Genomic DNA, 25,830 nt, shown 5'->3' with positions numbered 1-25,830 from the left:
GTCTGAAATATCTACGATATCTGTCGATTTTAGCCTTAATAAGAGTTCCTCGGGATGAGGCGAAGTTTAGACTTTGCCTCCCATTTCCATATCTTTATCTGATTTTTTAAATATTTCTATGAAAATATCGATTGTATCGAAGAAATTTTATAGTCTTTGTATATGTGAGACATGTATTGTAAAGGTGATCAATAAACGTGGTGAATGAATATGCTCGCAGAAACTACATAATTCCCATTACCATGATATCCACAAATGGGCAGTGACAATTTTATAATTTCTTGCTAACCATGATATCCACAAATGGGCAGTGACAATTTTATAATTTCTTGCTAACAGATTCAGAGATCATTTTGACAAAAAAAAAAAAGATTGAGAGATGATTAAAGATAATAAATTTTCTATTTTAATACATGCATTAACCCTAAAATTAGGATGTCTCTAGATGAATGTAAAACCAGCTTAAGACTCCTCATTGACTTTAAATAGCTCCAAATTATAATTACATTACCAACAAAACTGGCAAACCATCACATATGCCAAGTTTAGCTCTTAATTTCTTCTCTATTTATCCATTATTTCCAATTTCTAAAAAATTCTTCCCCTTCAAGTGATTTATCTTGTTTCTTTTTTTGTTGGCCTGAAGGTGATTATCTTCTCCGTCTACTAGATAATCACCGAATGGCCTCTGATCGTATTTCAGGAGTGCTCATGGGCGTTAAAGATAAAATGGCCCCTAATCATATTTCAGGGGTGTTCATGAGTGCTAAAGATAAAATGGCCCCTAATCATATTTCAGGGGTGCTCATGGGCGTTAAAGATATTCAGATCAAGCCAAATGTAAGTTTGCACATGTTTTCATGGTTAGCGCTTGAACTCTCCTATATACATGTTCCATTTTCTTGAAAAACTGCATTTATTTAGTCTTTTTGATCGTGTTCTTGGACTATCTGGATAATCTTATTTCCGGGTTTCTCAGTTTTGGTTGATAACTTTTATGGTGGTGCTAGATTATGTAAGATGTTAATTAATGGTGTTTGAAAAATTGGAAATGACAAAAAAAAAGAAAAGTGATTATTTTTGTTATAATAATAATAATAATAATAATAATTTATTATTATTATTATTATTATGGAATTACCATATACAAAGTTTGATTTTTGAACCTGGACGTAGCCATGTTGTTTAAACATTACTGTTTGATTTTTAAGTAGTGCTAAACTTATCATCTATTTGTATCATCTCTCTAATAAATGTAGAGTCCACCAACACATGTGTATTTCATCTCAATTAGAGAGACATGATGGTACATATAGATGTTAAATAGCATTTTTGTTGGTTTTTTTTTTTGTCATTTTGCTTGTTTTCAGTTTTAAGACTTTTGAGTTTCCATTGTTCCCTTGTATAATGTATGTCATTATCACTAATTTTTTACCCAAAAGTTTGTGTGTATCTGTGTGAATACACACACACACATATATACATATATATATTATATGTATGTATATAAGTATCCTTAACTAGTAGCATTCCTTTCTTAATTTTACCAAAAAAATGTGGTTTCGGGCTTTGCAGCTGAAACGCTTCCTCATGGGAAGTGGTGTGGGGAGGAAGAAGAAAGAGGCCACCATGGCAAAGAAACCGTCGTGGATGATGCCTGCAGTCTCACATGGATATCACACCTGTGAGAGCTACACATCACCGGCTACCTATGGCGATTCCAACTCCGACTTTATTGTGGCTCAGAGAGAGCAAATCGAAGAGCTTGAGCTCTGGTTTTTCGGAGTTTTCGATGCCCGGGTTGGCGACCGGGTTACCAAGTACATGCAGTCACATTTGTTTGACAAGAAGCCTAAAGAGGTATAGGAAACACCTTCCCTTAGTTTAAGCACAAGTTAAAGCAATCACAATCCAATTTTCATTAAGATGATTGTTAATTAGTTCCGGCTCATGCGAACGGGGTTTTGCGTTATTTTCTCTTTGGTGTACACCAACTACAGAGTTGCTCGAGTGTGCGCAATAGGATGGGAGAATTTATGCTCATATAACAGAGAAAAATATTTGTTGATTGTTCATTTTTTATGTCCAACTTTGTGCAGTCTCATATAAGGGGAAAGAGCAAGGAGACGATGAGAAAAGCCTTTCTTGGTGCTAGATCAAAGGTTAGAGAGGCCTCGGAGGAGACGAACGGAGTCGGTTCAGTTTCCGCGATGGTGATGGACGGGGAAAAGCTTGTATTGGCTAACATGGGAGACTATAGAGCAGTTGTGTGTAAAGATGGTTTCGCTCATCAGATAGGCACCAAGAAGAAGCAATCAACCAAAAAGATTTGGTCACACAGGTTGTTTAGAGGTAACGTGGACTCATAACCCTGGAGCCGCCAAATTTGTTCACCAACTGATGCGTCAGATGGTGTGACAATGTTTACTTGTTTAAGAAAATGAGGTTTGGATTCGACCACGCCATGCTGGGGATACAAAGTTGATGACCTTCAACGGAAACGAATCATCATGTCCAGCAGTAGCCGTATCCATACCTCATTTTTGACACGCTCGTGTTTAAAATTCGCGTGCGTATACGTGTGCGAAATGCTCACATTTTAGCGTGTGATTTCGGGCAATGCAGCAAAGACCAAAACTTGTAAAAGCTCAGACCTTGTTGTTGGGGTTGAAGGGGTTGATCCGGGTACTGAATTTGTGATTTTAGCCAGCAATGGCATATGGGAGGTAAGACATTTGATCATCCCGCACATATTTACTGCCAGTTCTTCCTATTAGAGAGACAGTAATCCATCAACGATAACGTGTTTCAGGTCATGAAGAATCAAGAGGCTGTGAATCTCATCCGAAGCATCGAAAATCCACAGACGGCTTCCGAGTATTTGGCGGAGGAAGCTTCGAATAGAATGAGCAGAGGCAGCATTTCTTGCTTGGTCATCAGATTTGATTAACATGTGGTAACAATTTGTTTGGCACTCGTTTGTTCATCTTGTACAAGACACTTTTTGGGTTAAAAGACGCCCTAAGTTCCTGCATCTTAGTTCAACCAAGGAAAGAGTGGATTTTTAGTGGTGGGATTCTCTTACAAAGCAACATAACACATATTTCTTGAGCATAACTTGCGGTCGCAATTGTGTGGTTGCTGCCTTCCTCTTGAACCCACTGTTCCCCCTCCCCTTTGTGCAGATTAATATACGAATATCGCTTGTACTAAAGGAAAAACATGACTAGGAGTTCAAAAGTGACATATAATGTAACAAATTTTGCAACCCTGTCTCGGTCGAAACTTGAAATCTAAAAGAAAATCACAAGCCACTTCTCAGTTGTGGAAACTCTATTTTTGTGCATTTTCCCTCTGTGACATCCACGAACCCGACATCAATCCCATCCACAATAAACTATGTCCAACAACAATCATCGTTGAGCTTGCAAATTACGCAGAGGAGCGCTACAAACGAATTCCGCATGCAACGCTAACAAACTAATATGAATGTACAAAGACAAGTTATACAACATCAAAACTAAGATTTTGCTTTTAAACATACAGGAGAGGAAAATCTGTAGAGCTTTTATGACTCAGATTGCAGCCAAGTGCTGCAAAAATCAGAGAAACCTTGTTGCTTCTGTCTTCAATTTCGCAAGCATTCACATCGTCACGTTGTCAGCTTCTTCTCGCTAGTCTTTCTTTTGAATGGTGACAACAAGGAGAAATGGCGAGAAGCTGTAACCATATGAATGAAATTCTACGCGGTTAGAAAATTATTGAATCATTAAAAAGAAAAGGAAAAAAAAAAATTTGAATGGAGCAACGCGTGTTGCAAAAATGATAAACACTTACACATTTGTGTAGAGCTGGGATTTGGAGTTTCATCTTGTGATATCAGATTCTTTAATGTAAAGACTGATATGGAGCACAAAAAAAAAATGAGTGTCAGCTTATATAGTATTTGAGATCAGACTATAAATAACTTCTTATTGACCCAATCCACACCCCGTGAACCTACAAATTTTAATTTTTTCACAAACCAGTGACTTGCAATCTTCATAAATGAACAGACTTAGTGATGACAAATAAAACACACAGGAGAGATAGCAATCAAAAGCGCGTGCACACAACAGCAAACGAAACAAAGCAAGGTGAACCCGGAGCCAAAGTCACATCAATCACATCAGCAAAACATTTTATTCACTAAATGTTCCTAGAACTGCACAAGAAAAATACATTAGTTCTCTACGTGCCACATTGCAAACTACTACGAGATCACATGAACATTGAAACACTTAATAGACAGATAAAACAGACGGGAGCATCTATAGAAACCTACAGTATCCTCAGTACAAAAATGGAAAAACATATGGATTTTTTCGCACGGTAAGTTTACAACAACCAGAAAACGGAGGCACATGCAATAGACATTCTATAAGAGATGGTGTTACAAATATTAAATCCACAATGGATTTGGATAATGTAATGTTTAACTGGTACAAGGACTTGCATGAATTAGGAGTTTACAAAGAATGAATTAGGAGTTTATAGCTGCAAATTTTCATTAGTCTTATTTTATTCATTCCATAATGTTAATTACACTTCAAATTCTGTCTAGCACGCATAATGAATGTGATCGGTTGTCAAAATGTTTTGTTTATTTGTTTTCAAGGCCTAATGCAAGTTACCTTCACTAGAAGAAACAATGTTTGTCCCATTATCACCTGCCTCAGTACCATTCATGCTGACGTTATCTGATTCAACATTACGTTCACCTGATGATGAGCCATGGTTCTTCTTCCCAAACTTTAACAGCCGTCTGAACCCTTTTAATGATTCCTTTGCCTGAGGCTTTTCAAATGCTTCTGGAATCTTTTCAAGGTTACTAGACTCAGGTACAAGTGCTTTTATGGTCACTGTGCCTATTGCCAGAGTCTTTAAGTTTGTGGGTGCTTTTCCATACTCAGGATTCTGAGTACATGGACCTTCCAGAGAAGGAACTCGCACATAAGGGGCTTGATATGGTTTTGCAGCAGTGCTATTGCTTGAAAACTTTGCCGATTCCTTCTCCATATTACTCGTAGTAACCTATCCATCAATGTGGTTACACAAAGCACAAAAACCACTCAGAAATTGGTCCACGATTTATGATATGACTAACTAAATATATCTTATTGTTCATAGCTATATTCTTTTTGAAGAGTCAAAGAAAGATAAATGCCTAACGATGTATATTACAAATAAATAAATAAATGAAAGCAATTGAATTGCAAATAAAATTTCTGATGCTATCTCTGACCAGAAAAAACATAAAAAAAAAATTAAAAAATAAAAAGCTTTTGAAATTCACATGTGGTAATAGTAAGGATTCATATAAAACTGCACTTTTGCTAGTTAGGAACACTGACCAAGAATTAATACCATAGATATGAATACAGCCTACGGATCTTCCTCTTCTGTTGCAGTTATTGAAATTGCAATTTTAGATTGTAAACAATGACTATTACTTGCTTGTAAACTTTTCAGACGCAATCAAACCCATCATGGTCTGTTGCAGTCAGTATAGACAAAAAAATGTAAAACTGGAAGCAAAATCCTTTGGTTATCTGATAAACCATACCTCATGAGACTGAAGTTGCTGCTGTAATAGGTCACGAGCAGGTTCTCTATTGATTGTATCAATCGTTAGTGGTGAAACTGGTGCCCGAATAGCAGCATACTCTGACACCTCTGTCTTCTCCTTAATATTCTGTCCCTTCGCATCCCTCAAAGTTTCTTCCGCATGTACAATGGGAATGGAAGGTTTCTCAAGCATCACGAGAGTTTTCTCAATTACTGGGTTGTCGTCCCGATCACTATGGTGTGAAATTTTGTCATCATTCCCCTTCGGTTGACCACCTTCAGAGGTGGACTTCACAGAATCATCTTTCTGTGTCACTCCTTTGGTCGTTGATGTGCTCTGGGCAGCATCAGGTCCCTTGGGTGTCCTGATTTTCAATTCTGGGAGAGTAGCAGCCTTGCTTTTGTCATAATTCACGATAGCAGATATTTTCTTGCTCTCATGCCCATCAGAAACTTTTGGCTTTGATACTGTTACAGTACTCCGCAGCTTCACTGAAGAAACATGATGGCCGTTAGTCACCTTAGGCTCTGATAACCTTCGAATCCGTGCCATGGATAGCTTAGCATTACTTGCAACACCAGCGATGTCTTTCTTTTGTTCAGGATTACTTGCAACACCAGCGATGTCTTTCTTTTGTTCAGGATTACTTGCAACACCAGCAATGTCTTTCTTTTGTTCAGGCAATGAAGATACAGACCGGGTTAACCTGTGTACAGCAGAGTGGTTTCCAGTACTCAGTTTGCTGGATTTGGAGGTTTTGTGAGAATCGGCAGAGCGCACAGAGCCAGTTTTGATGGGCATCCTTTGCAAAGGAGATGATGACCCTGGCTCTGAATCACGAAACTTTGATCCTCTGTGTGTGCTTGGAGATAGTTTTGTCGGCCCTTGTTTCCTGGTTTGCAGCGAGGGCAATGGTGACATTGCAGGGATGGTACCACCTCGAGCAGCAATCCTCTTTTGCCTCTGTATCTTTAAAGCTTCCAGCCGTTTCATCTCTTCTTCTTCCTGAAAACAAAAAGTGCAAAAACTTCAAAAATCTTATGAATAAAACAGATAAACTGGCTAGCATATAGCATGTGAAGCTGATTCTACAACATATATAACCACTTGTTGCACAGGCATGGACACCAGACCCAGGAAATAAGTTACAATACAGAACAAATATGATCAGTGATAAATCGACAAATTGAAAGCAACAAATAATTACATTATAATGTGTTTTTTTTTAACTACGGATTCAAAGTTATATAGTTGACTTTGTTAACTTTATCTCTCTCTCTCTCTCTTGAATTTAAAAGGTCATAAACTCATTTGGGGAAATTTCTTGAAGAAAATACCAAGTCTAAGAATATGTTCAGGTGCAAGAAAAATAATGTGGACAGGACCACCTGGTAAAGTTCCAGTGCTTCATAGTTTTATGACACATTTTAGATGATTTAAAGAGCAATACAAGATTGATACATACGTTGATGTCCTAACATGCGACGTGTCCGACAAGGACATGGCTAACTTGTAAAATTATCTGAACTCCACAAGACATTTTATGTGCTTTTATCGGGAAATACATGATGGATAGATATTTATAGCCAAAATCACTGTTGTCTGACTCAATTTTTTATACTTTTCAAAGTGAAAATAGCATTATGGAAAATTGAAATAAACAAATAAATTAAATCCCTCAGATTTTAAGGAATTATTCTAACCTCCGTAAATTTCAGCATAATTTTTACTGTTATTTAAAATATTGGTAATAAAGGAAAAAAAAATTCACTTTGAAATAGTGTACAAAGATGGCGGTGAGTCCAGTGACAAAAACATTGAGAATGTTCATCTATCTTTTTAAAATTGCAACAAAAATAAAAGCTTTTTAACCCCAGTTGCAAGTCCAAGGCATACAAAAACTGTCAAGAAGATGATACTAAAATAGTGTTTCAAAAAGAAAAATTCTCTACTTTGGATAAGGGAGAATAGCCTATTGTAATTTAGTAAGACCAGGAAAGGTCTTAGTAAATTTACTCTGCGAAAAAGCAAAACAGATAGGAAAATGATAAATAACCTTTTCTTTCTTCATTTTCTGAAGATCGGCTTTAAAGCTTCTTAGTTTCTCAGCACGTGCTCGAGCTTCATCCAAAGGACTAAGTTTTGAGGGCTTTCCTCTCCTTATTGGTCCTCCAATCTTCTTATCTGAAGTATCTGAAACCATTTTTGATTTCTTGTCCTTGTCAGGCTTCTTAGACCCTTGCTTGTTTTCACTCATCACTTCCTTATGTTTCTTATCCAGAGAAGCACCTTGCATTTCATAATCTAAAGAAGGGTCATAGCCTGTTGAACCCTTTTCTGCACCACGCTCAGGCATTAAAGTCAATTCATCTGGCTCATAGTTAACTTGCGAGTTTTCCACCTGAGCTGCTGATGGGAACTCAGAGCCCATGTCGATAGCATTTCTGTCATTGTTTTCGAGATGATCTAGTGAAATTGACCTCAATGGAATTATGTATGAATCATCATCCATGTTGTGAGATGACCTCCTATCCAAACCATTGGTTGCACGATCAAATCCATTTATAGCAAGCGGATCCGAGGGAGAACTTGTAAAACCTGACTGGTTATTATGTCCATGAATCATAAAATCGTCACTGGCAGTCCTATAATTACCCCTTATGCCATCTATTTCTGTAGACCGTAAATCCATTTGACCATTACCATGAATCAACTGATCATTTCTTGCAGATATCAACATTTGATCATTTGATGACTTTTGTATGTGGGTAACATTTCCACTAAATTTATTAATATCTGTTGTACTTCCTTCTTGAATTTCTCCCCTATCTCGACCACCAGAAACTAAAGGATCATCCCCCAGGTTATTTTGTCGCCTTTTCAGTTGACCCTTCTTTTCCATGGAAAACATGCCTTGGTCAAGCTCACGTCTGTCTTCATCAGGATCTCTGAGTAAGAAATTCTGAAATGCCTGCCAGTTCCCTTCATCTTCCTCCATAAGAACAGTTTCTTTCCTTTTTGAGGATTTATGAGAGTGTGTAACCTTCATCTCAGGAATGCCACCCTCAAAATCTCCATTGTCCTCATCAGTTTGAGAGTCACTAGCTGAGTCACTATCTGAAGAGTTTTTTCCCTTTGCGGTGATGTAATTTAAGTTCCGAATGACAACCCTGCCAGATTGTTTTTTACCTGAGCGGCTAGCCTTCTTTCTTGATTCTTGACTTTTTGAAAAATCCTTTTCCAATTCCACATCATTTGATTCAATATTTCCATTACTGCTATCCATGGAGTGCCTTTTCTGTATTCTTTGACCTTGATTGAGTTTAGGATCCTCTACTATCGGATAAGGCGGCTGAAAAAATGGGCTATTTCCTGGGTACTTCTGAAAATAAGGCATGCCTTGCATAGGATATGGTGGATACACTGGTAATGCACCTGGAGAAGACTGAACAGGCCAAGGAGGGTACATCTGATGGGGATACTGGCCAGGAAAGTGTTCCTGGTGGCTTAATGGTGGTTGATGCTCCGCAGGAGGCTTTTCTTCTGCACAAATAAGCAGACAAAATCTCAGCTATCCTAAAAGTTATGATGAATGGGGCCCTTCTCAAAGTCAAAACATTAGATTTCGTCTTTACAACTGAAATTGATGATCAGTCTAATTATTTAAGACGCGGTCTCCATGATGAAATTTTTTGAGAACAGTGAATATAATAGGTGAGTTACCTATAAGTAGTATACCTCTTACAACCTGTACTCCTACCTGCAGTTACTTGTTGGTTGGTCGCACTCGAAAGCATTATGCCTGATGCATTCATGGCAGAGAATTCTGATCTCTTAGCCATTGCTTCAGCTGCTTCAATTTCAAGCCATTGCCCAGTTTCATGCTTTCTTTTCCACAGTTCCTTAAATCTTCTACAAGCGTCCCTGTTAGATTGATAAAGTTAACATTATCAGGAAAGATTCTGATACAAAATATCCTGCCTCATGTTAATGTTAAAGTGGCCAGTGGAAAAAAATTCTACTTACATTAAGCGTGAAGCTCCAAACCATTCAGCAAATGATATCAATGGTGGCAAATGATCAACGTCAAAACCTGCGGCTACGGCACGTGCAAAAGCCATACCTTGCTCTTTCTGCAGCATAGTTCTGCGTGTCTCCAGGACTTTTAAAAGATGAACTCTACCATAATATTAGATAAATGGATTAGCAGTTGCACTTATGTTATACAGAAAATAAGGGAATATCCCAATAATCTGTGCTGCAATGCATAGTCGCAGGAAACTGAATATCCCTCCATTGAATGGAATTTATCAATAGAAAATGTGTCGGTGAGTAGGAGACGATGCACGCAGGCACGTGTGCGTGCTGACCCTTTAACTTCTTTTTTCCATCAGACTTTTATAGAGATGATACAAACCATTGTTTTTTCTCTGACATCAATGGTGCACCATTTTTTTTTTTTTTTTGCAAATGATAACTACCCTATAACTGAATAGAAAGGAGACGTAAGGAGGAGGAGGAGGTTCAAAATTTGATAGAGCTATAAGCCCATACGCATCCCTGGTTTACTTGAAATGAATATATGGCAGCAGGATAATCAAAGGGAATTTAGGTTCGAAGGGCCACCCGAAATTTCAAGATCACAAGTGCTGAGACCTTAAACAACAGTTTACTTTCATGACAACTTTAACCCATGAGAGGCACGGTACATGGTCTTTGGAGCAGCACAAGAGAATATGAAAGAGATGGTACGTACTTTGAATTTGCCTCTTGTGCAGTGGATCCATTTGCTTCAGGTTGACCATCAGGCTGCCAGTTTTACAAGAGAAACCAAATCAGAAACACTAACAACAACAAAAAAATGAAATAAAAAGGTACAGATTTAAACCTGGTAAAGGACAATTGCTTTCTCTTCACTAGCATCTAGCAAAAGCTTGTTTCCTATAAAAAATAATTTGAGGTTCACAATCCAGTAGACGAACCATTAACTAGAGAACAAAGAAGGAATTCAGTCTTTTGAATCAGAAACAAAAACAAATATGGCGACAGATTACAGAGCTTAGCTGACCGAGTATTTGCCATCCATTAGTTGAAACAAAAATAAGTGGGAAAAGGGAGGAAAGAGATACAAGCCCAGTGAAACTTTCACCAGACTTCATGTTCTGATATGAAGCAGAATTTGAAACTTTTCCCCATTAATAAGTGGGAAAAGGGAGGAAAGAGATACAAGCCCAGTGAAACTTTCCCCATTAATAAGTGGGAAAAGGGAGGAAAGTGATACAAGCCCAGTGAAACTTTCACCAGACTTCATGTTCTGATATGAAGCAGCATTTGAAACTTTCCCCATTGATCCCCTCTAGTACCTCAACACCCTCCCTTTTTCCCTATGTAGACCCCAAAGGCAAAGCTTGTATAAGGGAGAGACAAAAAAAAAAAAAAAACTAGGTTTTTGGTGAAGCATGGTAGGGAAGTTAGGGGCTGTCGGCACCTGATAGAGGCATAAGCTGGGACACCACTAGAACTATCTGCATCACGTGTGTTGAGTGAGGAGGGTAAAAAACTCAAATATCAGCTTTCCAGTGCACAATTGAAAGAATACAGAAACAGGCAAAAAAGTCTTATTTTACTAATAAGAAAATCTTTGTGTGACATATTGTTTAGTTGTCTTTTCAACATTACCTTCAACGCTATCTACAGGTTTTCCATGATTGTCCTCTACCTGCCACAAAGAAACTGAGACTGACTTTTCTATGCGGATACCAAATACAGATCACTGAGAACTAATAGATTTTACTTACATGATTAAGTCCCGTGTCATTATTTCCTTGAATTGCAATTGCCTCTTCAATCTGTAAAATCTCAGATTCTAAAGTGTACACCCGTTCCAAGACCTCTGGGGTGCTCACAAAGCGAACAAACCTAATATTCACCTCACAAATTAGTACGGAATAATGGTTTTCCAGTGAGAGGAATTATCATTGCAGCATACAAGATACTGCATTCCAAAATTCTGGCAACAGTCATAGGTTTGTAAGATGAAATGTTGAGCCTATAAGGCTTAGTAATCACTTTTCATACATTTGAAGACAAATATAGAAAATCAATTGTATTGAAACTTTAAAATGAGAAGGGATTCCAAATTAGAAATTAAGCATGCACCACACGAAACAGTCATGTTACCCTACACTTTCTACTTGGTGTGCTTAGCAGAGAAGATCGAACTTATGCACTCATCAAACATGTTGAGAACACCCTAGATAGTAGAGAGGCACTGGATTTCATTACAACCTTTGGACCGTACTCTTTGTGAACCATGCTGCATCACTGCCAGACTCTGGCTCAAGAATAATTGAATAACCACCCTTGGCCATTTGTTCTTGCGCAGTCTTCAAGTGGGACAGAAACGGATTCAACAAACCAGAAGCTATTTTCTCCGTCATTCCATTTGCGGATATAACCAGATCGCACCTATCAAGACGAAGGTTTAGGAGCAGAAAATATCAAAATGATGAACAGTATGGCATCTTCGAAACTTTCACAATCACATTTACGTATAAGAAACAAGAAACAAAGCAGACAACAACTAACAAATAGTGCATTTTCATCAAAATCTTTCCTTGTTTAGATTCGAGTACAAATACGGCTTCTCGATCAATAAATCTGCACATTTCCACTAAATGTAGCTCCAAATGAATTTAAGACACTATAATTCATCAAGGTATGCAAACTGAACAATAACAAAGCAACTCAGAAAAGATTGAGTACCAAATAATCAAACACTTTTACACATGCAATGACATAACAAAACAGACACATAACATAAATATCCAATAAAACACCAAAAGATCCAATTCTAAAACACCAAGAATAACCATCCAAAAAATAATAAAATTCCAACTTAGACATTGCTCATAACTTCATATAACCCAATACTATACCAATTGCATAAAAAAGCCAAATCCAGCCTTTATTGTAAAAATAAAAAATAAAAAAACATTGAAGACTCATTTGATTTGAAGAAAAGGATCACCTGGTCCGAGTTGGGGTGAGTTGGAACAGAGCCGAATCCAGCCGAGTTGAAGACTTCATCTTTACAGGGAAGTGGGTTGGGGAGGATTGAGCCCAGGTTTATAGAACCAATGCAGGAAAGTGGGATCAGAGACTCATTGGGAAAGTGTGGAAATGTGAAGCTAATTTGTGAGGGAAAAAATGGGCTCAGAGAAAAAAAAATGAGAAAATTTCAGATTATACCCAGAACAGAAATGGCCTGTCCCAGCTAAAAAAAAAGTGAGCTTTTTAGACTGAAGACTGCAACAGGAGAGAGAAGAGAAGAGAGAGAGAAGGATCCAAAGGGTTTACTGTATATATGAGATAAAGCAGGGGTAGATTAGGAAAAAAGAAAACGTTGAGCGGTGCTGAGACGAAAAGGACAACCCTTAATAGTTTTATATCATAAAACAGCTGCGTCATGGGAAACAGATTTGATGGCGTAAAATTACACGAATGCCCATGCAATTTCATTGGACCGTTGAGGCATCCAGGGCCCCACTAAAGATTTACTTTTGGTGTGTAGTTGGTGTTTAATTACAACCAAAACAGTGTTTGACTTGAGGAGTAAAATTTCTTGGAGCTTATATTAGGCTCACGGTTTGCTGTTTCCAAAAGTGGATCTCATTTATGTCTTCTTGCTAATATGTTGACACATATTATTTAACTTAACTTAAAAATTAGGATAAAGTACAAAAAACTACTTTAACTATTGAGGTCACGACAGTTTTATACCTCATCTTTTAAAATTGACAATGTCATACCGCATCTTATGAATTTGTGACAATGTCATACCTCTGTCAAATTTTCTGTTAGTTTTTCTGTTAAATGCTGACGTGGCAAGAGACGGAGACCACTTTCTATTAAAAAATTAATAAAATATTATTAAAAACTAAAAAAAATATTTAATATTTTTTAAATATTAAAATAATAAATAAAAGTAAAATTAAAAAAAAAGGTAAAATACAAAAAACTACCTCAACTATTGGGGTCACGACAATTTCATACCTCATCTTTTAAAATTGACAATGTCATACCGCATCTTACGAATTTGTAACAATGTCATACCTCCGTCAAATTTTCTGTTAGTTTTTCTGTTAAGTGCTGATGTGACTTGATTCGGGACATACTTTCTATTAAAAAATTATTAAAAACTAAAAAATAATTATTTAATATTTTTAAAATATTAAAATAATAATAAAAAGTAGAGGGAAAAAAAACCATTAGTTCGTCCCTCCCCTCCGCCTCCCCACTCCTCTCTCTTCTCCCCATCTTCATTTTCTTCCCCCCACTTGCAAACCCAAAAAAATAAAAAAAAATAAAAATATTTTGAAAACCCAACAACCCCTCTGCAGAAGAACAAGAAGGAGAAGGAGGAGGAGGAGGAGGAAGAAGAAGAAGAAGAGGAAAAAAAGGAGGAAGGAAAAAAACAAAATTCCCCTTGTCGGCGCGGAAGAAGAAGAAGGGAGAAGGAGAAGGAGGAAGAAGAAGAAGAAGAAGAAGAAGAGGAAGAAAAGGAGGAGGAAGAAGAAGAAGAGGAAGAAAAAATAAAAAAAAAATTTGAAACCCATCAACACCCCCCTGCGGAAGAAGGAGAAGGAGAAGGAGAAGAAGAGGAAAAAAAGGAGGAAGGAAAAAAAATTTTTTTTTTTTTTTTTTTTAAAACCATCAACTCCCCTGCGGAAGAAGAAGAAGGAGAAGGAGAAGGAGAAGGAGGAAGGAGGAAGAAGAAGAAGAGGAAAAAAAGGAAAAAAAAAATAAATTTTGAAAACCCCAAATCCACCACTTTCTTCCATTCTCCACATCCTCTTCCGCACCCATCCTCCACCTTCTCTGCTCACCCATCTTCCCGCCGACGGGATCTGGTTTTTTTTTTTTTGGGTTGCAGGAGGGAGAAGAGTGTGGGTGTGTGGGGAAATTGAGTGTGGGTGAGGGGGAAAGACAAATTGGATTTTTTTTTTTTTTTTTTTTGTTGGGATTTGCAGGTGGGGGAAGAAGATGAAGTGGGGAGAGGAGAGAGGAGGGAGGAGAGGGGAGGGGAGGGACAAAATGAGGGTTTTTGTTTTTTTTATTTTTTCTGCTTTTATTATTATTTTTATATTTAAAAAAATATTAAATAATTGTTTTTTAGTTTTTAATAATTTTTTAATAGAAAATAGGTCCCGAATCAAGCCACGTCAGCACTTACCAGAAAAACTAACAGAAAAGTTGACGGAGGTATGACATTGTCACAAATTCGTAAGATGTGGTATGACATTGTCAATTTTAAAAGATGAGGTATGAAACTGTCGTGACCCCAATAGTTGAGGTAGTTTTTTGTACTTTACCCTTTTTTTTAAAATTTTACTTTTATTTATTATTTTAATATTTAAAAAATATTAAATATTTTTTTTAGTTTTTAATAATTTTTTAATAGAAAGTGGTCCCCGTCTCTTGCCACGTCAGCATTTAACAGAAAAATTAACAGAAAAATTGACAGAGATATGACATTGTCACAAATTCGTAAGATGCAGTATGACATTGTCAATTTTAAAAGATGAGGTATGAAACTATCGTGACCCCAATAGTTGAGGTAGTTTTTTGTACTTTACCCTAAAAATTAACTCTGTTAACTTTATTTATTTAACATTTAAATTTAAAAAAAAAATAAAAATAATGAAAAAACTGCTGGGTTAACAAGGTGAGCAAACCCAAATAGGATTCTTCACCTTCTTTTACGTGGCTATTCAATGCACAAACTTATTTGTTCAAGCTTTTTGGTAAACTTAATGATGGCGCATGGCTTCTTGCCGGCAGGCGGAGGAATCACCAAACAGGATATGAAAAGGCATATTTGAAATAGAATTCTTCACTTTCTTTTCCGTGGGTGTTGAGTTGAACAAGAATTAATGAAGACAAAAATGATTCTAGGAATTACGGATTAATGAAGACAAGGTCGTGGGTGTAGATCGGAGCTCCAATGATTGCGCGGTTATGGAGAAACCTTTGGTGGCGCTTGATAAAGGCACCATCTACTCGTCGTGGAACTACTCCGGCCAGAGATTAGCCAGTGGTTCCGCCGACGGAACCCTCGCCATCCTTTACCCACATGACTTTTTTTCTTCGTCCTTCCCCTGCACCTCAAAATCCAAGGTGCACGAGGCTGCTGGAATTGTGAAAATTGCTTGGGTTCCACCGGAATTGTTTGGGTTTGCTCACCTCGTTAACCCAACATTTTTTTTATTATTGTGGATTTTTTTTAATTTAAATGTTAAATAAATAAAGTTAACAGAGTTAAGTTTTAAGTTAAGTTAAAGGACATGTGTCAACATATTAGCAAGGAGAAACATATGAGACACACTTTTGGGGACAGCAAACATGGAACCCTTATATTAAAGGAAAATGAATGAGATGTGTATGTATTAGGAATGCAAGTAATGACTAACAAAAAAATAATAAATCCATTGGGGGCTTTGAATTGAAACATTGATTTGTTCTTAAATATAGGAATTTTGTCACATTTACTTAGTTTTTTGTTGTTGATTGTATGTTACAAAAACAATAGGAAGATATGAATGAAAAGAATAACAAATGATGAGTTAATATTATATTATATATATATATTGGAAAAACTTGATATAAGTTCAATTTTTTGAGCCAATAGTAGGAATAGTTTAATTTATTAAAATAAGTCCAATTTGTTATATTTAATTATTTAATTATCAATAGTTATCTGTTCAATGATAAGATTTATTATAAAAATCAAATTTCTTCCCATTTATCTCTTTGCTTATTTCTTTTTATTTATCTTTTTGTTATTTCTCGTTCTTCCTCCTACTTTAAACTTCATTTATAGATTTTATTTTTAATTTTTATAATCAACCTATATCACAAGTTAATTATATTTATCTACATATATGACAGATTCTTTTTTTATAATCAACCTGTCACAGATTAATGTGTCTTACTTGTAGGTATGTTGTGTTTTTTCTACGTTTTAATTAGGTTTCATATCTCACATATAGGTATTATATACATTCATATATTTGTTACTTGAGTTCGGGTAGAATGTTTTGCATATAAATTTATGTTAGTATATTAGTTTTTTTGTTATAAGATATTAAATATATTATTTTGGAGTTGGAAAATGTATAATATTAGAAGATTTTAATTGATTTTTAATATTTTTAGAAAATATAAAATGAGTATAAAAGAAATAAAAACATATAATTAGACAACTGGACTCCCTCCTAAAAACACTCTACATTTTTGGACCTGGATCTAAAAGCCCCTTATATATTTCACCCTATTCTTAGTATAATTTGGTAATTATTTTGGTAGAATTTTGATACTTTGCTTTATATTCTCAATATAGAACATTCGACTTTCTTTGGAGCAAAACGTGACCAAACGGATGAATTTTGGAGTGATTTAAATTGAAGGCCGTTCGTGTGTTCCTTAGCTTATTCATGTCAAAATCTCAGCAATTTCTACCAAGTGATTATTTTCTGGAGATTAAATGAAGGAGCAGTGCGTGTTGTTGGAAACTGACATTTCTGGGTTTAAATTGCATTTTTGGAGCCCAAGATGACCTCAGATGGGTTTGTCGCCTTCTAGAGAAGTGTTCATAATAGTCCAGACTTTAAATCCAGCTATTTTGGGCCAGTTTTGGAGCTGATTTGGGTCCAAAACGTGGCTGTGCAGATTTCTAGGCGAATTTACCAAGTCAATTTAGGATTATGTTTCCTAATTTATTTCAATTTATTTAGTTTCCTAGTCTTATTCTAAGACCCTTTATTAGGAGGGATTTATTTAGAGTAGTATAAATAAGCCTTTTGGCAGACCTAGGGTTTAGGGGTAGAACGCATGCAACTTTTGGGAGAACATTTGGGGGCAAAGCTTAGAGATTTCAAGACTTATACTTTCAGGTGTTTTCATTCTTTTTCTAGTTTAATACAATTATGAATATGTGTAACTAATCCTTTTTGCTAGGGTGAAGCCATGATCCTTAGCAAGAATATGTAGTTTCTTTTTAGTTTTCTTATGAATTTATGCATGCAAGTTTTGGATTGTTAATCACTGTGCTTTAAACTATCTATTTGTCTTAGTGATTCGCGACATGCCAAATTCTCACGACGGCCCTTCGAATTCGGCTGCTCATGCGTCACGATTTTCGAAATAAAGCAGCCACCAAAAGGTCTTTTCTTTTAATATGCCTACCTTAGAAATCAAACCGTCGCTTTTAAAAAAAATCATTAGGCAACGCGAAGACCAACTCGAGCTATTCGATTCTTACAATCACAATGATTTAAGAGCATAACCCAAACTTCCTCCTCGATTCTCTTAGACATAAACCTTAAGGCTCTTTACTGACTCATCTTTAAAACCCAGGGTTCTTTTCTTTCTCATATCTTGTCTTTGCTCAATGAAGCTCCAAGTATTAAACATATTCTTCCACTATGCTTTGGGAAAAACTCAGTATTTCCCAAAATCCTACACCTTCACCATTGGTTTTGAACAACGTCATCAATCATTCCAAAAATTGGTTACTTTATTCTTGATTCATACCTATTATTTCTTAAACGTCATCCTAACCCTATCCAAAAACACCGATGGGGGCATATCTTTTCAATTCATCCTCTAAAGCGACTGTTTGGTTAAACCTTGCAACTCCCTATTCCAATAGTGCCTGGCTTCCTTTCCGACTATATGGATTTCATAAACCTAAAAGGCCTTTTTATAATTCTGAGAATTGGCTGGGCACTTATGGTGTAATCAAGGCCTCAACACATATAGCCATATCCATCTAGACAGACTGCCAGGACAGTCTCGGTGTCGTTCTCGACATCAACGTAATCGTCACTCAACTTTTGAGCCTCTATTACGACCATCGTCTTTTCAGGGAATGCAAGGTTTCACCTTTTTGTGCCTATGGTTTATTTTATTAGGGTTGGTGTAGGTCCAGTGTCAACTGGTAAAATTGGCGTTTTTGAAGCACAAGTGTGAAGCTAGCTCATTTTGGATGTTGTAGCTGGTAAAGGATTAACGACCTAACACTGGACCGCATGCTCGCTAGGCATAGCTTGGAATAGGAAATACATTAATGAGTCATACCAACAATTCCTTGACACTTTCTCTTTTACAGTAAGTATAATTTTTCTATAATTTTTCATGTAATGTAATTTGGCCGTAGTTAAGCCATTCTCAACTATGCTTGGCTATTTCCCATGTAATCAGATAATAATTTTTCAAGTGCTTTCCGCTATTGGCATCATATATGCAAGTCCTATCTTTGAGTTGATATGCCCCATTGTCGAGGACTTTATGAACAACAAAAGGCTCTTTCTAGTTTGAGGACCATTTACCATATCTCTTATCCTTAGTTCCAATACGTAAAACCATTTGTCGTACCAAGTCTCATTCCCTGTATGATTTTTGCTTAACTCATATGTTATATGCTTTCTTGGTAATCTTTTTTTTTAGCCATGAGAAGGTTTCACACATTAAACCCTGTTTCTTCTAAATCTTCTAACTTTTGCATTATTGCTTGTGTGTACTCATAGCTTGTTAGTTGGCTTTATTCAACGACCCATAAAGAATTAACACTTATTTCTATTAACAAAATAGTATCATGCTCATATGTTAGAGCATAAGGAGAAACACCTATCTTTGAACATTGTGACGTTCAGTAAGCTCATAACGCCTCAATAAGGTTCAGATGCCACATACCAGGCTTTTCTTCTATCATTTTTTCCCAGATGCCAACAGTAACTTTGTTACTGGCTTTGACTTGTCCATTAGCTTGGGGATTGTGGGACAATAACTTTGTTACTGGCTTTGACTTGTCCATTAGCTTAGGGATTATGGGACCATAATTTTCAGAGCTGGAGTAAGGTAGATCGGAAGACAAGTTCCTCAGAAGTCCGGTCATGGATTCAACAGCTCCAAGTAGACGTGGATTAACAGAATAGTGGTGTCACCATTATCTTGTTTCGAGGTAGTGGATGAAGTCGAAATCGACTTCGCTGAAATTGACCATTCTTGTTCCACAAGACAAATGAACCTGATCTAACACGGGATCAACTAGGTTTTTTATATTCTTGGAGTTCCTACAATCTAAGGATTGACGTGTGCCCCCAAGTAATCACACTCCTAAGAGGATAAAATATTTGTTCCTAGGTATCCTTTGGGATTTTCCCGACTTAATACATGATTCTATCCTAGAAAGGTCTCTCCCGACTAGTATAAATACACCTTTTCAGGGTTTGTCTCTGTTAATGCAATCATTGCACTCTAATTCTTTTACTCACCATTTAAGTCTTGTACTTACTTACTAACTTGACGTCGAATAGCTTTTAGCTGACATAGCCCCCTAACAGGTCTTTGACTTGGTAATGGTTGTTGTTTTTTTTTTTTTTTTTTTTTTTACAAGTTCCTCAAATATGTGCATCTTCACCACCTGCGGTGGTGCGCGAATTTGGTTCCAATAGTCAAGAAAGGGTTATTCAGAAATCAACTGAGAGTGACTTTGAACTCCGATCTTGGGTATGACTACTTCTATCTCAAACCAACATACTAAGTTAAGTATGTTCTGCTACAGTATGTGTTAAGTTGGTCTGAATGAGGCATCCAGACTAAGCAATCCCCAGGAGGAATTTTATTCCAAAGGAGTTCCAATATGTGGAACTTTTTTTAGTTAAGTCAACTAAAAAGGTCCGATCATAAACCTTCAGGTCTAATGCATAGGGTCTGACAAAAGGATTCTAAAGATGTTTCCGACATGCATGTAGGTGACTAAGTCTCAAAGAACTTTAGTTTAAAATTCACTAAAGATGGACAAGCAATTTGAACTAAGAAAGAAATCCCTTCTTAGCATCACGTTGCAAGTATCAAAACCCTTGATCTCGAAGTGGGGCATGGTAGGAAGATGAAAGTGTTTCGAATTATTGCAAGAACAATCCAAGACTTTCTCATCCTTAATCCGATATATGCATTTGGCATGTACGAAGCAAAAGGTTTTCCTTGGGTTCAATACCTGGTATTGGAGTAAGGTGGTACTCTTGTCATCACGAAGGAAATCTTTATAAACATTAAGTTTAAGAGGTAATTTTTCTTTGAATTAATGTCATTGAGAGGGCGCTTCGAGCTCTGTCCCAGACCAACAAGCTTACTTGTGTTTTGCTCAATTTCTTATTTCTCTAAAAGTTCGCTTACTTTGGAAAGATTTATTAGATGAAGGTAATCTCAGTTTACTCTCAAGTTTTGTGGTCTTCAACATTTGTTACATAAAGTTTCTTTTCATCCCAAAGTTATATCTCAAGTCTTAATTTTGGGTAGTCTCATACATCTATTAAGTTGGCTGTTAAGTTAGTCGTTAATTGGTGATGCGGCACCCATGTGGACAATGATTGGGCACCACGTGTCCTTAAGGGTCCATGTAGAAATTAAAAAAAAAAAGAAAAAAATGAATAAATCCTCCCGTCTGTAACCTATCTCTTTTCCTTCACTCACCCCTTCTCCATAATCTTGCCGTTCTCTTCCTCTTCTTCCAACCGTCTGATTAGCCCTCACTTTCCTTGATTGCCAACCCTCATGATGTCATCAACGTTAAGGCCTCCATGCTCCCCACAAAAAAAGCCACCAAGAAGATATTCGCTGCTTGTGTCGCCAGCCTAGGTTTCACGTTTTCCAAGACACCACCATACCCATCATTTATGGGTTCGTACGTGGTTAAATTTCTGATTTCTCAGCACACTTGGATCTCGAAATTTCTAATTTCTCTTATGCGATAGCATGCATGTCGTCGCTTATATGCCATCACACCTTGCTGGGTTCACCTTTGCCCTACTGAGGCCATGGACCTCACTTACATCTACTGTCTGCCGCATGTTTTCAAATGGATTTGGGTCTTGGCGTATAACTTTATTTGTAGGCATGGTTTCTTTGTTTTGCTTGCTCGCCTTTTTGAGAACTAAGAAAAAACGTGGACATGTAAATTTCGTTGCATGCAAATGATGCATCACAGAGCTCCACATGGCACATGACTTATCACAAATAGACAAGACTTCAATGACATGTGGCATAAATCAAGCAAAGGAAGTACAAAACCTTCCCAAAAGTCGGCAAAAGGGACTAAATCTCCCTTAAATCAGCAAGGGGTCCAAATTGCTTTCTAAACTGGAAAGAAAGCTAAAGCATCCTCATAAAACAAGCAAGAATTGAATATTGCTCACAAAACAGGTAACAAGCCCTATAATTCGGCAAGGATAAGGGAAAGTGGCCGAAACAAGACACAAAACATGTCTAGATTCTCCCATGGACGAATCAAGACACAAATCAAAGCCAAATTCACCCAAAGGTATGGCTTTGGAAGTCTATAAATACAAGTTCCCAAGACAAGCATAAAGTCGACAATTCTACATCCAGAGGAACCTCTACACTAAATCTTTGAAGACTAATATGTTGCCAAAGCTCTTTTCAAATAATGCACAACCAAAGCCGAAGCTTTCTTTCGACCAAAGCCGAAGCATTCATTTGAAGAATCAGCAAGCACCTATATCGATTCCTTCAAGACTTTGTTGTAAGCTTAAAACTTGTAACGACGTTCGATTCAAGATTCAGTCGCCAAGACCCTTGAATCAACAAAATTCTACATCAACACTCCCTTTGCCTCAACTCTAAACCTGAGGTGAAGACTACCCATGCATTGTTTCAAGCTCAAAACTTAAAGCAATCATTCAATCGTTTGTCCGAGATCAAGTCATCGCGACCCCTTAGATCAACAACCTACACTCAAATTTGAAGACTGAATCAGAGGAAAATTGTAAACAGAGATTGTAACCCTACAAATTCATTAATACAAATCTACTTTGTACACGTGTTCTCGTTTCATTCGTTACAGAATTTTCGTGTTTACAAATTTGGCACGCTTGGTGGGATCTCTTTGCCTATCATCTCTGTCTTTAAATCCACAAGAAACACACATGGCATCAAGAAAAGATCAAGATATTCTCGCAACCAATGTGAAGAACAAGAACATCCTTGCTGCAAGTGGTGGCACTTTGGGCATTATAACTCGAAGTAAGGCAAAAGTTTTCTCTGTCGTGTCTTCCATCTCTACATCAACTCTGCAGAAGGAGCAAGAATACCCGAGGCACGAGCCCATGATCACCCTGGCCTCTCTAAGGGTGCCAAAGGAATAAAGCTCGATGAGGTACTTTGTGTTGTTAACTTCCGATGCCGACTTAAGCAACAACTCGTATCCTATAGCCATGCAAGTTATGATTACTAGTGTGACTTCAATCGAAAAGCAGCTGGCACAAATGAGCGAAGTAATCGTAAGGTTGACAAGGATCGTGAAAGAAAAGGACTTGCAGATTGCTACACTAGTCAACCGTTTGGAAGTGCAGCACGACAAGAAAGCCAACCAGAAGGTTGATCAACCAAATGAGAAAATTGACGAAAATGATGAGCCTTTGATGGATAAAGCTAAGGAGAAGTTGGAGGTGGACCAAGCTACCATGCTTTGGGATATCTCTTTATCCAACAGTTGTAAGAAATGATCACAAACATCATCGAAGTGCAGTACGAAGGGAGCTCACATGACTTCATGCTGTACTCTAAGCCCTACTCCATGAAAATTGATGCCTTGAGGATGCTAAGGGGTTATCAACCACCCAATTCATGTAATTCGATGGAAAAGGCAATCCTAAGCAACATATTGCCTATTTCATTTAAACCTACAACAATGTTGGGACGGAAAGAGACTACCTCGTCAAATAGTTCATGCGTTCGCTAAAAGGTAACACATTTGACTAGTAAACTGACCTTGAGCCCAAGTCTATCAATAACTGGGATCAGCTTGAAAGGGAATTCTTAACCGCTTCTACAACACTCGCCGCATCGTAAGCATGCTGAAGCTGACAAGTAGGAAGTAGTAGAAGGATAAACCTGTCATCGACTACAGTAATAGATGGCGTTCATTAAGTCTGGAGTGCAAAGATTGGCTTTTTGAAACCTCTGCCATTAAGATATGTGTTCAAGGCATGCATTGAGGGTTACATTACATCGTCCAAGGCATAAATCTGAGAAAATTTGAGGAGCTGGCAACTCGTTCCCACAACATGGAGCTAAGTATTGCCAATCATGGAAATGAGGAGCCGATCATCAACTTAAAAATGGATAAGGTGTTCGCTCCAAAGGTAGACAAAACTAGGAAAAAGCCTGCCAAGGAAACTCTTGCTGTTCTTACTATTTCTATCAAGACCTTCACCGCGCCATCAAGATCTCCTCTAAGAACAAAATGAAGGAGATAAAGAGAGGTGAGCCTTCTCTCACCCAAGATAGGTACAAAAACACCTTGAGGGAACTGGAGTAAAAGACGTACCTTTTTCCTAACTCTGACATGGCTACAATGCTAGACAACTTGCTGGAAAATAAGGTAATTGAGTTACTTGAATGCAAGCGCCCCGAAGAGATGAATTGTGTTAACGATCCTAGGTACTGCAAGTTGTTGGAAGTATGCCCACAAAGCCACTCATATAATGTAATAGCTTTTGGAATACTTATTGTGTTAAACTATTAAATGTTTAATGAAAGGCAAAGCTTATTGTTAATCACTATTTATTGTATTATGTGTTTAAGCAAAAAGGGAATCCAAGGAATGAAGATAATCTAAGAGATAAGTGATCTAAGTAAGTTAGATTAACGAGATATTTCTCTTATGTTCATTCCTAAAATGTTCCTAGCCATAGGATTGCCAATTGGGCATTGACAATCCACTAAGGTTAGTATATGTTATGTTAACTCAAGCGTGAGTATGACTTGTCTCAAGCCATTTAGTGTTGGACACTAAGACAAACACATAAGTGCTCGAAAGGGTAATCGAGTGCACTGAACAGGGATCAAAAGAAAGTTCGAACATACATGTCATGTAAGAACTCATAAGTTGCAATATGCAAAGAAGTCATTTGATCTGAGGCATCATAGATGTCTAATGGTTAGGTCCTTGATCTTTTATCATGTAAAAGACATTCCATCGAGAGTGTCCACGACATTGTTGGGGTCAAGCATCTAGTCATGTAAGCATATGAATGCACAATAAGGGATCTCTAACCTTCCATGGTGGAGGGAGAATACTCTGAGATATGATTTGAGAGTCTTTGGCCAAAGCATATGAATATGAATTAGGAAGTTTGTTCCAAATCATATTCAATAGAATCATATAGAGAAGTATCACATTGGATAGTAGACATGAAACAAACTATCACTCAAACAATGTTATTACGAGTATTGTATTAGAGAAGGACCGCATTGCATTGTAATTGTAAATGGATAAGTTCTCCAACCACTTCTACTTAGCTTGGGTAGCCATGACATACTGCTAGGTGTCATTCATGGTTTGTGGAAGCCCTAAAGATTAGCAAACACTAATCTTTATCACAGGGAGAATTGAAATGTAGTTTCAATTCAGAATCGATCGTTAAGAGTAACAATCGCCCACTGCCTTGCTAATTGGAATCTAATGGATCGTACACCGAGTAAGGGTGAAAGTGAAGAACTATAAATGAGATGGATAAGCAATTAAATAGTTTAATTGAGAATGGTCAAGATTAATTAATTGGTTAATTAATTATATGAAAGGTTCGTATTGGGCTTTCAATTTAGTTTCGGGTCTCGGGGGCCCAAAAGTGTTTTTGGTCCACAAGGCCCATTATGTTTAAGTTGTATGACAACTAAAACAAAATGGGCAATTAGCCCAATAACAAAGTCAAGGCTGGCCATAAGGGTGAGTGGAAGCAAACTTAATTGCAAGTTTGCCACTCACATGTGAGGTAGTATAAAGTCATCTTAATAGCTTTTTCTCACTAGGGTTTTCTTGGGTCAAATAAAAGAAACTTTTTCTCTCCTTTTTCTTTATAGAGGCCGGCCACTTAGGGAGGATTTTTCACCAGCATCAAAATCTTTCTAAGTCATCCATCTTCTCTTCGTACTACATCTTTGGTGTGGAGACTTAGAGGTACCAAACCTTTGGTACTTTTTGGAGTTCCTTTCCTCTCATCCTCAAGGAGCAAAGGAGATTCAAAAGGAAGAAAAATCACAAGGAAGATTCAAGGAGTTAGGAGGTGACTTGAAGGCCCTGCACTTGGATAAATCCCTTGTGTAAACAAGGATGAGCTTCAAGGGTAATGAATCTC

At 37.2% G+C, this 25,830-nt stretch overlaps 2 protein-coding genes across 2 annotated transcripts; one reads left to right on the top strand and one right to left on the bottom strand.

Moving 5' to 3' along the window:
• Positions 1-599: 599 nt before the first annotated feature.
• Positions 600-3,254, top strand: LOC137732147 (putative protein phosphatase 2C-like protein 44). Its single transcript, XM_068471447.1, has 5 exons — positions 600-840; positions 1,576-1,860; positions 2,100-2,352; positions 2,626-2,726; positions 2,813-3,254. Exons 1-5 carry the CDS (start codon positions 682-684, stop codon positions 2,948-2,950), a joined length of 936 nt encoding a protein of 311 aa, XP_068327548.1. The 5' UTR covers positions 600-681; the 3' UTR covers positions 2,951-3,254.
• Positions 3,255-3,419: 165 nt separating this feature from the next.
• LOC137732146 (COP1-interacting protein 7-like) lies at positions 3,420-12,934 on the bottom strand. Its single transcript, XM_068471445.1, has 13 exons — positions 12,639-12,934; positions 11,897-12,076; positions 11,407-11,527; positions 11,288-11,327; positions 10,497-10,549; positions 10,365-10,417; positions 9,635-9,787; positions 9,369-9,532; positions 7,665-9,151; positions 5,606-6,613; positions 4,674-5,073; positions 3,838-3,900; positions 3,420-3,720 (listed from the first exon to the last, which is right to left on the bottom strand). The coding sequence occupies exons 1-13, from the start codon at positions 12,695-12,697 to the stop codon at positions 3,653-3,655; spliced, it is 3,849 nt and encodes a 1,282-aa protein (XP_068327546.1). The 5' UTR covers positions 12,698-12,934; the 3' UTR covers positions 3,420-3,652.
• Positions 12,935-25,830: the final 12,896 nt, after the last annotated feature.

Source organism: Pyrus communis, chromosome 4 (assembly GCF_963583255.1).
Source record: "Pyrus communis chromosome 4, drPyrComm1.1, whole genome shotgun sequence".
Taxonomy (NCBI): domain Eukaryota; kingdom Viridiplantae; phylum Streptophyta; class Magnoliopsida; order Rosales; family Rosaceae; genus Pyrus; species Pyrus communis.
Note: the sequence above shows the minus strand (reverse complement) of the source record. Positions and strands in the feature narration are given on the sequence as shown.

Coding starts and splice junctions, on each gene's coding strand:
- LOC137732147 (XM_068471447.1), top strand. CDS start 682: ATGGCCTCTGATCGTATTTCAGGAGTGCTCATGGGCGTTAAAGATAAA. Junction 2,353..2,625: donor GTCACACAGGTTGTTTAGAG/GTAACGTGGACT, acceptor CGGGCAATGCAG/CAAAGACCAAAACTTGTAAA. Junction 2,727..2,812: donor CCAGCAATGGCATATGGGAG/GTAAGACATTTG, acceptor AACGTGTTTCAG/GTCATGAAGAATCAAGAGGC.
- LOC137732146 (XM_068471445.1), bottom strand. CDS start 12,697: ATGAAGTCTTCAACTCGGCTGGATTCGGCTCTGTTCCAACTCACCCCA. Junction 11,528..11,896: donor ACAAAGAGTACGGTCCAAAG/GTTGTAATGAAA, acceptor GGTGAATATTAG/GTTTGTTCGCTTTGTGAGCA. Junction 3,721..3,837: donor TCCCAGCTCTACACAAATGT/GTAAGTGTTTAT, acceptor ATATGGTTACAG/CTTCTCGCCATTTCTCCTTG.